The 15,608-nt window shown below is 38.3% G+C and overlaps 1 protein-coding gene across 1 annotated transcript in view; it reads right to left on the reverse strand.

Annotated features, from left to right (window-relative positions):
• kcnq1.2 (potassium voltage-gated channel, KQT-like subfamily, member 1.2) overlaps positions 1–15,608 on the reverse strand; it is a 121,771-nt gene that overhangs the window by 94,594 nt on the left and 11,569 nt on the right. Inside the window, exons 3-12 of the mRNA XM_053685937.1 lie at positions 14,874–15,000; positions 14,558–14,636; positions 14,220–14,316; positions 12,657–12,797; positions 5,157–5,267; positions 4,565–4,660; positions 4,303–4,434; positions 4,128–4,179; positions 2,674–2,835; positions 1,700–1,743 (exon numbers count right to left, since the gene is read on the reverse strand). Coding sequence (XP_053541912.1) covers positions 1,700–1,743; positions 2,674–2,835; positions 4,128–4,179; positions 4,303–4,434; positions 4,565–4,660; positions 5,157–5,267; positions 12,657–12,797; positions 14,220–14,316; positions 14,558–14,636; positions 14,874–15,000 — 1,041 coding nt within the window. The remainder of the gene's footprint in view (positions 1–1,699; positions 1,744–2,673; positions 2,836–4,127; positions 4,180–4,302; positions 4,435–4,564; positions 4,661–5,156; positions 5,268–12,656; positions 12,798–14,219; positions 14,317–14,557; positions 14,637–14,873; positions 15,001–15,608) is intronic.

Below are 15,608 nucleotides of genomic sequence, written 5' to 3' on the forward strand. Positions count from 1 at the left end.
CTCCGTCTGTTGTGTGAGGAGTTTGCATGTTCTCCCAGTGCCTTAGGGGTTTCTTCCAGGTACTCCGAATCCCTCCCTTGTCTAAAGACATGCGTTGTAGGCTGATTGGCATTTCCAAATTGTCCATGCTGTGTGAATGTCTGTGCAATTGTGCCCTGCAATGGGTTGGCGCCCTATCCAGGGTTCCCCCCTCCCCTTGTGCCCTGAATTCCCTGAGACAGGCTCCAAGCTCCCTTGCAACCCTGTGTAGGATAAACAGTATGGAAGATGGATGGATTGATTTCATTAACAGAAATCAATTAAAGAGATTTTAGAAGAAGTTTCAATTATTTCTCCAAGGTCCAAGGCAATGGCTGTATTGTAAAACAGTGAAGTAGCTAGGAATTCAGTTCAGCAGGAGATGAAGAAATATAAAAAAAATAATAAAATCACCTATAAAATCAAATCTGTAAAAGAGGGCAGTGGTGGCTCAACAGTTAAAGGCTAATACTGATCAGAAAGTTGGAGGTTCATGCCCCAGCACTGCCAAGCTGCCACTGTTGTGAGCCCTTGAGCAAGGCCTTTTTAACCATCTCTGCTTGCCATGCTTGCCCCCAGTTTCCTAACAAGCTGGGAAATGTGAAGAAAGAATTGCACTGTACTGTACTGTACTGTAATATATACAGTATGTGACAATAATACTGATGAGTGAGACATGCTCATACATTCTGAGTGGATGCCAGACAGTAGTAGGAGCGGTGATCTATCATCAACCATGTCCTGTTAATAAAGCTGACATAAAATATTTTAGATGGCTCATTTTCAGAACTAAAAATGATTCAAATAGTGTGCAAGACACTTCATCTTAGGAAACCTGATCTCCCGGATCTTTTTCTCCTCATACAGTACACCTCAAGTAATTGACAGGCTGTTACTTCAGAGTATAGCTAGCTCGCTTTCAGACAGAAATGGCAAAAATGCATGATGCTGCTTTATCCTGTTTACCCCACAGCAGTTGGTAGCCAATAAAACACGTTTGGGGCAAGTAACCCTTGCTGCAGAACCAAAATTCCAGCTCCCACCCCCTGGACATTTGAGCAAGGACATAAATAGGGAATCATAATGATGACTACGTTGGCTTTTTATGAACATCATTATAGCGCAATTCCTGCACAAAAGATGTTATTTGATGTTCATATGTTTATAATTATCTACACTGTATGTGTATGTTAACCATCTATAAATACAAATTTGGAAGTGGAAAATGGCTGCAATACTGAAGCACAACATAAAAGTTAGCATTCAAACACATTTTTATATATATATATGAGTGCATATCTCAGTCCATTGCCAGTCAGGGAATCACTGATTTCAAAAAATCAGTGATTATTCACTTTCTATAGCTCCACCTGCTTCTGATTATCAACACTCATTCATGGACTTTTATCTCTTTCATCGTCTCATGAAGATGTACATACTATGTACTTCCCTGTTTGATACTGGGCTTATATACACATGGTATATTACTACACAGTGCACTTTCCTTGTTCCTTGTATGTAGAGTCAGTTTTGGTTCATTTTCATTTCTTTCTTTCTGCTCTGTATTACTGGCTTGTTTGTTATACCATCCTTTATAGGCCAAAGAGTATAGTTGATGTAGAATTTTAACAAAAATAAATAATAAAAATAGACCAACAACACATAAAAGCAGAACTCAAACTGAGATATGAGGCTCACCTGTCTGTCTGAAGATCTTCGTGATGCCTGCAGGGGTGAAAATGTGTAACAGGTCAAACCAAGCATTATTTTTCAGACTAAAGTCTCAACATTTGAATGTTATTAAGAAATAAATCTCCTATGTGGGATGGGGTTTCATCAGTCTTCCTGTATAGCATTTTTTTGTGCAAAAGCCAGATGATTCTACATCTGAAAGCTGATACCCCCCCTCATAGTTTTAGATTCCTCTACATCTTGAAGGCCATTTTATTGAACTCCATGATCATTCAGTGTTAATGCTTAAGGTTTTCTTCTTGGTTAGGTTCAAAGTCTTACAGGCATATGGTTCTATGCTATAATCTCTCCACTAAACTAATTAAGCCTCATAAGAGCCCCAAGAACTGGTTTCTCTGCTGGGGACGGTATCTGTAAATGTCTCTGCTTTTATGATAAAGCTATTCGACAGGAAGAACCTGTAAAAGTCTGCTAAACAGCCTTATTAACAGCAAGAAGGCGTGGATTTGTTTTGCACGAGCTCTTTTTTTTGTACAGGATGTGTTCCAGTCACATATGGAAAATGCCATCTCTCACCAGTACAGAAAATTCAATGGATAAAAGCACTCTTTTATCTATTTAATTGTTTTTCCTCTGGATTACTGTTCACAGTGTAATACTAAATACACAGGGTATAAAAAAAAAAAAAAAACTCTGGACAAAACAGTACAACAAACCTTTTGTGTGTGCAATGCTTGAAATAAATTTTTTTAAATAACATTTAGTGCTGGGTTGTCTAATACTTTGGGGTGCTTGCGGTATTATCTATGAAGAGATTATTTAATAATATTTGGGTTAAAACATGTACTTGAACTGAATGCCGCAAAGCTCAGCTCATATACTATTAAATAGAAGTTTCATATAAAATTATTTATTGTTATAAAGAACTGAATCTGGCTCAAGTTCAGATTCTACTGTTTGTACCTGTAGATTCCTCTAAGAAGAAAGGCACCTCTCGCTTGTCCTCCTTGTCGTCTATATGGTCATAAGTGATCTGAGGTATAGACAAAGATTTTTCTCCTGAAGTTCCCAGAGAACCATTATCGCGTGTGGACTTCAGCCTCCGCCTGTATCGTCTGTTCTGTTCTCAAAGCAGAATGGAGATAACAGAGTGCCAGAGTGTGTAGGACTTAAAAGAGAAGCATCTGTTATTGAACTGATGATGAGTTATTTGAAATACATTCATGGTCATGGTATTTGGCTCAACTCTTAAAAATATTTGAACATGAATGTGAATTATACAGGAGATTTAATGAAGCGTATAGTCAAAGAAAAAAAATTACATCATGAGTGATGGTTATAAGGAAGGTTCATAACTGTGGATCCAGAGCCCACTTATTTATTTAATTTTTTGTTTACAGAATAAGAAGAAATTCATAACCACTTCAGCTGTGATGCAAATAATTTTCCACACACTTCAGCCAACAAAGAGTCATTTCACCAAATAGATTCGAAATGTAATGCAACAGACAACTGCCTTTGTTTTCCTTTGGAATGGCGGTATCTGGAAATCTCTGTAACTAACATGACAGGTTCAGACACATTAGCAATAAAATGCAAATATGCGCTTCTGAGAGAATTTCATAAATATTTCCAAACTATCCATGCATCCAAACAAGGAATCCCATGATTCATTCTCTGCCAAATCTGTGGATCTTGCATCTTTGTTGTCCCATGATCAGTTTAAATGATAAAATCCTGACCCAGAACCTCTCAGTCGTCACTGAATTTGAAAGAAACTGGTTGAAATAACTTTTTCCCATTAATTTGAAATACCAATGAAGGAGGACAGTATATGGGATCAGTGAATGACTGCTTTGGAAATGAGGAAGAAATGAATGGCTGGTTTGTGAACAAAGGATAGTCACACACCCATGCAGAGAAAGAGGTGGAAGTGGCTGAGGTTTTCCCAATATGTTTGGAGTAAGAGCTACACAAAGATTTTTTTGTTGTTGTTTCGCTACACAAAGGTTTGTTCCCAGGAAAGAGGCGGTCGTGACATCATCTCAACTGACTGTGTCTTTGTGTAGGGAAGACAAAGGGGACTGAGGTCAACTGGGCGTCCAGGGGAAGAGAGCGAAAGAGAGAGGGAGGGATACTAGAGAGGGAGTGAAAGAGATTAGGAAAGCAAGCGTTCGTTCAGTGCCCGTCCAATGACTTCAGTGCGTTTACTAAGCCGCCCAGCCCAACATTATCCTACTTCCACCTACAGCGATTATTCAAGAAAATTCACAAAATAAATCCCATTCATTATACTCATCCCTGTGTTACATACCTGAGATTAAATCAAAGCAAATGACTACCGTGACCCAATGTCACTTATAGACTTCTAACACACCTAGCTCTATTTACCTTCGCCAGGTGCGCCTTTAACAAACCATACAGCAGTGTGTAGAGGTTTACATTACAGTGACTTACTATAGACAGTCTCTGAGGATAACCAACAGGAAGGACAGTGACAATGACAGTGACAAGAACACTTACAAGAAATAAAAACAATTCTAAAAAGCGCAGCCATTAATCACAGAAGTCTAAAGAAAGCATTATTCTCACAACTTTTCTGAAGTTTCCAGGACTGGAGTTCTCAGAGTTTATAACTGGGATGTAGTCACCCATCAGCACGTATATTTTCCATGTAGCTGGACAGCCATTGGGCTTCTCACATGCGTAACATCGCCACAACGTCTGCGAACAAGCAGAGGGATTCCACATTTATGCTTTGTGGGAAGCTCACATGCCTAATAATACTGTACATGGTTTCCATTTTTACATGTAGAATATAAAACTATAAGATAATCTGTAGTTTCATCAGGACCTGTATTAGTGATGCAGCAGCTGGGATTTGACGATTGAAATGCTTCTGTCTCTGTTTCTGCTGCACCTTCAGCGCAAATCCTGAACCCAGAATACCCTGTAATGAGAGTTATAACGTAACTGGACATTGGAAAACGTTTATCTGGTCTTCTCAGAATTATTAAGAACGTTGTGAATTAGAAAACTCATACTAGATCTACAAAAGGCTGCAAAATCTGTAGTAAGCCTAACCTAATATATTATCAACCTTTTAAACAAATCATCGTGCTGCATTGCATAAATGTTGCTCACAATATATGCTGTGTTTGTCTGAAATAATGTCGCAGTTGTGCATTATATGGAGTGAAATGTGAGAAGCAAGGCCCCTGGGGGAATGCTTTTACTTTAATGGACCCCATTAACCCTGCTCCCCATTACTGCATGGGTTTCTGTAGGAAATCACTGCCCCAGGGCACCAGACAGGGTATGTGAATTGTGAGATTTGTGTGTGTGTGTGTGTGTGTGTGTGTGTTTGTGTGTGTGTGTGTGTGAGAGAGAGAGAGAGAGAGAGAGAGAGAGAGAGAGAGAGAGAGAGAGAGAGGGAGGGTATTTACCGCTGGCAGAGCAAAGAAGGAGATAGCAAACACACTAAAACAGGAGGCAATGGTCTTCCCTATCCAGGTCTGAGGAACTTTGTCTCCATAGCCTATTGTGGTCACAGTGACCTGGAAAAGAGAAGGAAATCTCACTAATAATCACAGGAGATTGCATTTTAAGAACAATACACATATTAGGGAAATACTTCCAGAAGAAATAAAGTATCTTATTTACCATACAATTGTTTTAACTTAAATATACAGGTGTCCAAAAAAGTCAGGAATGAAACTACATATACGTGATTTTGTATTTATTATTTACGGACTTGTTTATTTACAATTATTTTTATATATATTTTTTCCTTACATGTGAAAAATGGCATTAACGTCGGATGAAAGGGTAGAAATGGCCTCTTGGTACAGTTTTGTAGTCCAAAATAAAGTGGTTTACTATTACCCTTAACCCCAAACTTACTCCAGCACTTACACCTCTACTCTGCGCACTTTACTTCTTCTAGAACTCAATAGATCTTGTATAGTAGCACTACTTGTATTGTTCTCCGCTTGATATATCGCTTTGTTTGTATTTTCTCATTTGTAAGTCGCTTTGGATAAAAGCGTCTGCTAAATGGATAAATGTAAATGTAAATATACCCAGTCAACCCCTACCCCCAAACAGCAGCCAAAAAAAGTGTCAGAAAATATATCGGTGACTATGTTTACATGCACATCAATATTCTGATATTAATTGGAATTTTTGCAATATCCTCATCAGTATTGAGTCGTGTAAAAGCCTCATCCGATTCAGATTTAGATGATATTCTGATTCTAATTTTTATTTAGGAATCAGATAGACATTAGATAAAAATGTTGTCCACTTATTATTATAGATTGCGATTAAAAGACAGGGAGTGCTATTCAGCTAAACTGACGATTTCAAATCTTCAAACTCGAGAATATTCTTAAGGATTCTTAAGGCATCCAGTCAGTGGCTAATTAATGCTAAGTGGTGGCCTAGTCTGCAATAACCTGATATTTATACAGTACATATCTCATAGAAACTCCTCAGTAAAAAAAAAAGTTGTATACTTTTAAGTATACAGAAGTTTTTCCACCCTCATTGTGAAATTATCCTGCAGCTGTCATCAATGAAATTATTCTGATTAACCCCAAATAAAGACCAGTCATTTCTTGGGGGAATTTCTTCACATCTTCTTGGTTTCATCTGACTGCTGAAGCCATGGTCCACAAATAGCTTCCAAAGCCTGCATGGTATCTCCCTTGTTGAAAGGACTCAATTAGGAGAGGGGTATAAAATAATTTCCAAAACATTAGATGCACCGTGGAACACCGTGAAGGCCATCATCAACAAATAGAGACAATGGAGCACCGCAGTGACATTACTACGATCAGGACGTCCCTCCAAAATGTATAAAAGGCCAAACAAAAACTTACCAGGGAGGCTGCCAAGAGACCTACGGCAATATTAAAGGAGCTGCAGGAATATCCGACAAGTACTGATTACCCTCTATATGTGACAAGAATCTCTCTTCACATGTCTGGGCTATGGGGTAGGGTGGCTAGACAGAAGCCCTTTCTCACAAAAAACATCCAAGTTCAACTGAATCACCCCAAACCATGTGGCAAAATATGTTATAGTCTGATGAGACCAATTCCAAAAGGTATAATAATTCCACAATACCAAAAGGTATGGATCAGCAAAGGGACACCATACCCACGTTGAAGCATGTAGGTGGTAGCATCATGCTTTAGAGCTGCTTTTCTTCAGCCAGAACTGGGGCTTTCCTCAAGGTTGAGGGAAATATGAATAGTTACAAATAACAGCTGATTTTAGTGCAAAACCTTCAGGTATCTGTTAATAAGCTGAAGATGAAAAGGAATTTCACCTTTCAGCACAACAGTGACCCAACGCATACATCCAATTCAACAAAGGAATGGCTTAACCAAAAGAAGCTCAGACCTGAATCCAACTCTATATCTGTGCGGTGCCCTGAAGTAGGCTGTGCACAGGAAATGCCCATACAACTTGATGGCTCTACAATGATTTTTCAAGAAAGAGTGGGAAAATATTGGCAAGTCAGGATGTGCCACGCTGATAGACTCTTACCCAAAAAGACTGAGTGGTGCAATAAAATCAAAAGGTGCTTCAACAAAGTATTAGTTTAGGTGTTTAGTTAAATTTTTTTATTTGCCCTATTTTCCCCTCAAATGTTTCTGATTGTTATTCACTTAATTCGTATACGTTGTAATTTCACACTGAGGGTGGAAATGTTCAGATTTACCTTGGTTTCATTATTTTCACAAAAACGTGCCATTTTAACAGGGGTGTGTAGACTTTTTATAACCATTGTATCTAGCATTACACATCTAGTTTTCTGCTGTAGAGCTACTGTAAATAGGTTTGCTAAAGCAATATAAATTAGGTATGTTTGCTAACTAGCAAGCTAAGCTTGATCAATTCTTAGTTAGCATGCCAACTTCACTGATATAATAGTTACTAATAGGTGCATAGCTGAGATAATCAGTCTTGCAAAGATGGAGCTTTCCCTCCTAACTGCAACCATCTTTATCCCTCCTAACTGCAACCATCTTCTCTTGGCTTGGAAAGGTGTCTGATTCAATAATATGCAATAAAAACGTATGTGTTTATGAACACTTTTTTCAATTCGGACACTCATCAGCACAACGCAACCTTTTTAGAAAACAAATTCTGGCATGTTCTTAAAAAAAATACAATCTCTATAGTCTCCTGCTATGTTTTTGCAATCAGGAGTGACATGACAATTCTGGGGTTTCAGAGTAAATGTAAACAGTGCAGAGAACAGATTTAGTTATGCTAATTTCATGGCATTAATGCATTCCAAAAAACGCCTGCTAAAAAGATGACAGAAGGTGGATGAAGAGAATAAACATTTTGAGATGTAGTATGCATGCGACCCAAGGTAAGGCCATCAAGAGTAAGAACGTTTCAGAAATCGCAGAGCTTGCTTCAGAGTTTATTTGGACAGAGAGGACTCTCTGTCTGACACATAATGCTCACGTTTTCTGGGTGTACTCTGACTCATCAAACATTGCACAGTCTGAAGTATGAAGAAAAAGTGTGTGTGTGTGAGTGAGTGTGTGTGTGTGTGTGTGTGTGTGTGTGTGTGTGTGTGTGTGTGTGTGTGTGTGTGTGTGTGTGTGTATGTGTGTGTGCTTAGTGCGCACACACTTTTTTCTTACACGCACACACACACACACACTGTTTCCTCTAATCCGTTATAAAGTGCAGGAATTCAGCAAACACAGGAAAACAAATACCTCCGGAGCCCTGTGCTGAAAGAGGAGCCAACTCTGACACGCTGAGAGAGCTCTCGGCTCACGGCAAGTGTGTCTGGGGCTTTGCTTTTACAATACCTAGAATAGAGACTGAAGGAGGCCAAGGCTCTTACACACAGACTTTGGACTGAAGAGCAGCAAGGAGAGCTTAATCCTAGCTTTCAAAGCTCACACACAACGCTAGCAATGAAATGGGCACGCAATGGGCCACTCTGGTTCAAGTTCAAGTTAGAAAGCTGGCTCTAAGTGCCATGGCAGTGCTGCAGGCTCCATCTGAGACATTTCGTGTGCATATGAGTGACATAATGGTATCCAAGGCGGCCATGTCCACAGATGTACAATTTACTCAGAGCATGAAGCCAAGCGCATGATCCACTGAGTCTGAGTGCAGCCTATGGTCTACGTGTGTGGCCAAGACAAAGCTGACACCTCAATGTTGCTTTTGGGTGTAGAGTCTGCCGTTTGTGTGTGTGTGTGTGTGTGTGTGTTTGTTTCAGAGCTCAAGCGATGTGTGTGGCAGTCACAGTCAGTGAGCTGATTATCTCGACATGTCTTTGATATATTTCTAGCACTCGCATACATGTTCACCGGTCTGTAAAATAAACTCTCGTACTGTATATTTTCATCTTTCGAACATCGTCGTCCTTCGTCCATCGCTTTCCTTCTTTTCAAGCACAAGTTCACTTTTCGACCACTCCATCCCTCTCTTTTTTGCTATCTTCTGTCCCTGTCATTTTCAAGCCAACTCTTCTGTCTGTTCATTTTGTTCTCGAGTTTTCTTTCTTTTTGAGAAAGCGAGAGAGAGAGAGAAAGAGAGAGAGAGAGAGAGAGAGAGAGAGAGAGAGAAAGAAGTAGAGAGCGGAAACAGTAAGCAATGTGTTAACTTTAGGAGTCATAGACATATGTTGACTGTGAGAAAGAGAGCGATGATTCATGGTGAGTGTTGGCTCTTTCCTCTCGCTTGTTCTCTGCACCTGCAACTCCTACAGAGAACAGCCCAGTACCACACTGTCCATTTCTTACTAAATAATTAAAGCCCTGTCTCTGTAATCAAAATGTAATGTCTCTGTAATCAAAACCTCTAGATTTCATAAACATCTATTTCGGTCTCTCGAGCTTGTCTGTTCTCTTTTGCCACCACTTGGGCCACCACCAGGAAAAAAAAAAAGTTTAAATGAACGGTGACTCAAAGTTCAAATCATTGAACTAACCTACTATATCCTTCACATTTGCAATGAATTTCCTCTCAGTACTGATAACGAGCCAAAAAACCCATTTTCAGCAAATGAACTAAACCTTAAAATACAGTCGCCATCCAAAATGGGTTCTTTTTTTTTGTTGTTCTTTCCCTCTGTTTTTTTCCCCTTCGTCTGCTCAGCCCCTCATCTTGCCTGCCTTCCCTCCACTCTTTCACCTCCCTCCCGCTCTGCCTTCCTCTCTTTGTACTGCTCTCCTTCAGCGAGTTCATTTCCTTTGCCTCTCATCATGGTCAAATTTACAGTTTTCAGAAAAAACAAAAGGGAGCAAATCCCCGTGTAGAGGACCTCTCCTCGCTACCTCTCTGACACAAACAACGGCTTTTGTCCTCCTTTGCACAGAGCTACAGGAAGCCTCATGCTTTCTGACCCTCACCACAAAAAGGTAGAAACCCTGCAATTAAAGTTTTAATTAAAGACGCTGACGCCTCAGAGTGTTGAGGGAAAAAAAAGAGAGCGCTTTCAAAAAAGGAACGCAGGCGAGGTGAAAAGAGGTGAAAGGAGGCCATTGTCAGGGTTTCTGTATAACCCCAATCCCGTGTGCAAGCCTGTGATTGGTGTCTCATTACTTTTCATGTTGAATGCAACTTGTTAATTAACTAGCCTGAAACTTCATCTGAGAAGTATTCAAACTGCCATTTGATTGAATAGTTGTGGATTAGTGTATACTACAGTTACCGCTTTCTGTGCTGCTATCACTCTCTGTTGCTGATAAACAAGAATGTCTATTGAACGTCTGGGCTTTACCGTTCTAACCAGCACTATAATAGCTGAATAGTTTAAGTAGTGGTTTGATTATACTGTAGAAGCTTTGCACAGGGTCTAAAAAGACTTATTTGCAATGCAAAATATCAGTTTAAATACAGCTCTTCAGATTTTGAGATATCAGGTCTTCTTGTACCTGAAGTACAAGATCGCATCGAATAGTGAGGCAGACAGTAAGTAAAGTGGACAAAATCTATTTAAAATATTTCAGACTAGATGAAGCCACACTGTAAACCCGGGTAAGTTCACTTAACTCAAGAAATTTGAGGAAACTAATTACCTCGATTTTTTTAAGTCGATAAAGCCAAATATACTCAAATATAACAAGTTTGGGTTCATTTTTCAACTTAAAAATTTTATCAACTTAAAAATTTTGAGGTAATTAGTTTCCTCAAATTTTTTTGAGTTAATTGAACTTATCCGGTTTTACGGTGCAGTTTTCCAGTCAGCTGTACACTGTGTAACTGAGAAAAGTGTCTTCTCTTAAATACTCTGCTGTAACATTATATAACACTTTCAGATTAACTCTACAGTATGCAGTGAAGCAAACACCCCCCCCCCCCAACCCCACTGCAGTTATATATCTTGTCCTTTAACGCTAAATAAAATCAAAATAACATTCTTGTATTAGAAGCCACAGGTTTCATATCACTATCCAATCCCATTCATCCATACTGGTTTTCAGATGCTACTGAGATGAAAATGGTGAAAAACTCTCGTGTAAACATCCCATCATTGAGGTACAAGGAGAGCTCTGGTATTGTTTTTTCCTTAAATAGTGTCATATACAGTCCTCATTCCAAAGATATTGGGACAGCAATTCTATTATATTTGCTATACACTGAAGATATTTGGTTTGAGATTTAAAAAAAAAAAAAAAAAAAAAAAAAAAGAATCTGAGACGATAGATCAGAATTTCAGCTTTCAATTCCTCATATTTATATCGAGATGAGATAAACAATTTTAAACATGGCCCCTTTGATTTTCAGGTGAGCAAAAGTATAGGAAAATATTGTTTTAAAAGCAATGTAAATAACACTTAATATTTGGTTGCATATCGCTTGCTTGCAATAATTGCACCAAGCCGGTTACCCGCTGACATCATCAAACCGTTGCATTTTTCTTTTGTGTTGTTTTTCCAGGATGGTTTATCCTTTTTTAACAACAAATGTAGTCTTTACAGGCAAAACCCGGGGCTCAAACCAAGAGCAGACATTCACAGCTGTTAATTCTTTAAACAAACAATTTATCAGTCACATGTTCCAATATTTTTTGATCAGTTCACAAAATGGGTTGGGTTCAAACAAAAGGTGCCGTGTTCTAAGTTGTTTAAAATATCTAGATATAAATATCAGGAAATGAAAGCTGAAATTCTGATCTTTCATCTCATATTCACTGGTCTTGCTGTTCCAATACTTTCAGAGGGGACTGTAACTAATAAAGACATGATTTATAAGTTAATGATTTGCACTGATTTATTTTTGATTTACTTTTGTAGCCTAAAATCACTGAAGTTGGAAATGTAATTTGTAACTTGTGTATGGCTTTTAACTGAAACACAAATTGATGCATTCTTTGCTGTTGTTTATAAAAAATAGCAATTGTTTTGAATGAGTTTAGTATACAGCATGAACATAACAGTTCATGCTTTCTGTATTGATTTAAGTATGGAAAAGACAAGTAGTTGGCTATTTTTTAAAATTACTGTCCGATTAGTAAAAAGTAATTGACGTGCAAACCCCTAATTGAATATCCCTTTTGCATGCCATTTGCTTATTGTGTTAATATTGTCATCTTTTAATATCTAATATCTGATATTCATTTAATTAGCTTGGGCATATATGTATTGTTTTATCACAGCTATTGCATTTAGTAAATAAAAACAAGCATTACTAAAATTACTATCGTGAAATATAACGATGATGTTGTTTTTTTGAATTTTTTAGTAACAACATGTATTAGAACTATGACTAGATATTATATTTAAAAAATACAGCAAAGAATACTTGTAAATTTGACCATCTAAACAGACAGACACAATATTGATATGTTGGTGACATGAATAACAAACAGAGAATGAAAAAACTATTATCTATTTCTGCTGCCTACTATATACTTCATACTTGGACAAATAAGTTTAAATAAGTATGAGACTTACAACGCCCCACCAGAGAGCATCTGCATAACTCATGAAGCCTGTCTTCCCCTCCTCATCCACTGTGTCTTTCTCCGCCAGATACACAAAATACGAGGAGAAGATCAGACCCAGGAAGCCAATATACAGTGTCGTTATCAACTCCTGGTACAAAGAGGACACACAGTTATAATGTTATTAAGACATATCAATTACCCTGAATTTCTATGAAATTATGATATACAGTGGTGCTTGAAAGTTTGTGAATTTTCTATATTTCTGCAGATTTTCACACAAGTCCTAAAAGTTGACAAAGAGACCCCAGTAAACAAATGAGACAAAAATATTATACTTGGTCATTTATTTATTAAGGAAAATTTTCCAACATTACATATCTGTGAGTGGCAGAAGTATGTAAAGCTCTAGGATTTGCAGTTAATTTGAAGGTTAAATCAGAGTCAGGTGTTTTCAATCAGTGGGATGACAATCAGGTGTGAGTGGGCACCTGGTTTTATTTAAAGAACAAGGATCTATCAAATATGTACGTGTTTACGGTCGCGGGGAACGTGGAGCCTATCCCAGGGAGCATCGGGCACAAGGTGGGGTACACCCTGCATAGGGTGCCAATACATCGCAGGGCACAATCACGTACACATTCACACACCCATTCATACACTACGGACACTTTGGACATGCCAATCAGCCTTTCCATGCGTGTGTTTGGACTGGGGGAGGAAACCGGAGTACCCGGAGTAGACCCCTACAGCACGGGGAGAAAATGTAAACTCTGCACACACAGGACAGCGGCAGGAATCAAACCCCTAACCCTGGAGGTGTGAGAGAAATTTGCATGCCGATTGACAGTGGCGTCTCTTCTGCAACAGAAACAACTAGTGAAGTGCTATTGATAGAAAGGACTAGAATTAGAATTGCATGTAGCAATAACAGAGTGGTGCTTCCACATCACTTGTGTGCTGTGTTGTATGTTGTACATATTTCTAGTTGCACTATTTTTATATGTTGTTTAATACTGCAATACTAAATTGATTTAGTACACAAAAGGATGTATAGATAGTACATCTGATATAATTTACATTTATGACATGTGGCAGACGCCCTTATCCAGAGCGACTTACATTTATCTCATTCATAAAACTGAACGATTGACGGTTAAGGGCCTTGCCCAAGGGCCAAACAGGGGCAGCTTGAACTCCTGATCTTCTGATTAGTAACCCAGAGCCTTTAACCACTGAGCCACCACTGCACAATACATAAGAAGTGTTATGTGGTGAAATATGGCTGCCAAATGAACGCTAGTGCATTATAATAATAATAATAATAATAATAATAATAATAATAATAATAATCCATATTTAGGTATTTGTACACATATAAAAGAATGAATAATATAAATAAAAGTAAGTCACTAATAAGATGACACATACTGTAGGGACAGTTTTGGAGTGTGTACGGATGAGGTGGGGATGGTGTTTGGGCACAGGGGAGGAGGTCAGGAGTCATTTGACATTTTTCATAACACTGTAATTCAAGAAGTCTGTGCACATTTCTCTGTATGTGTGTATTGACCTGTCGATGAATAAAGACTACAGATCCCAGTAGTCTCCATGTGCCTCCCTGACGATCCACATGGAGCATGCGCAAAATCTGTAAGAAGCGGATTCCCCTGAAATCAAAAGAAACATCAAGCAAGACACGGTCTATATTCTGTACATTTAACATCAATCATTTTAAATACAGCATCTAGTTTACTGGTATTTCTGGTGTTAGTTGTTGCTTAGTATGTCTAAATATGTTACTTTTTCTAACCTCACAAAATGTACCTAAAACATTCATCAATGTGTATTAAGATTATCATGTTTTAATTTCTGTTGTTGTGTTTATGAGCAATATTACAGCATAAATACCTTATTGCAGAGGTGGCGAAAACTTGTCCATTTGATCCTACGCTAAGTACTACACCAGAGGCAACCACCACTATCAGATCTGCTCCGAGCAAAAACAGTCAAACAGAAGGGGGTTTTTTTTAATTAAAGATGGATTTGTGACGCTGATGTGTAATTTATTTTAGCAAATAAAATAGCAATAATAGCCAGCAATAAAAATAATCATCAACATCATCATCATCATCAATGTTGTGTTGAAGTGTTTGAGGAATTTCAAAGTGCATGTTTAACAAAACATTCACAGTATCTGTAGGTGATATACTGAGCGATTGGGTACCAATGATGGAGATGGGTTTTCGGATGAAGCGTAGTCTGCCTGTGACGCCCACATATTTGCTCCTGCAGCCTGCTGACCACAGACGCACAGCATACTCCGTACCAAAAAACACCACCAGCACAATTTCCTAAGCACAGGACAAAAACATGCCCATTTTGAGTGTGTGCATCAGCATGACTCACTGATGAGTGCATTTGAATTGGACGTGGTGAGCAAACTAAGCTCTATCTAGATCTACATCTAGGCAAAACAAAGATACCAGTAAGAGGTGGCTTCAGGTTGACCTCTGTTATACAGAAAACATTGATCCATTTTGTCTTCTCACCTATCGTTTTGAACGAATTGACCCTTTCTGCCAGTGTGACCTCTGAAACAACATGAGCACTGAGCTGATGTGGGTGCCTACATGACAGCTTACTAACATTGCTGTAGTACTACACTTTATCTCAGCTGTAGTGTCATCACACATATTAATAATAATAATAATAATAATAATAATAATAATAATAATAATAATAATAATAATAATAATAAATCATTATTAATGAATTAATAATAATTGGAAGTATTAATAATAAATAGCAAATCCTCCATGTATATCATTATGGAAACCCCACCCCACAACTGATATTCCTTCTGGGCCTCATTTATTAATCTTTTAGCAAAGTTTTCAGGTCAAGCTAAACAAACAATTCTTCATACTCGTGTACGTATGTCGATGTTGTCGAGGGCCAA

The sequence above is a fragment of the Ictalurus punctatus genome, chromosome 14 (assembly GCF_001660625.3).
Source record: "Ictalurus punctatus breed USDA103 chromosome 14, Coco_2.0, whole genome shotgun sequence".
Lineage (NCBI taxonomy): Eukaryota > Metazoa > Chordata > Actinopteri > Siluriformes > Ictaluridae > Ictalurus > Ictalurus punctatus.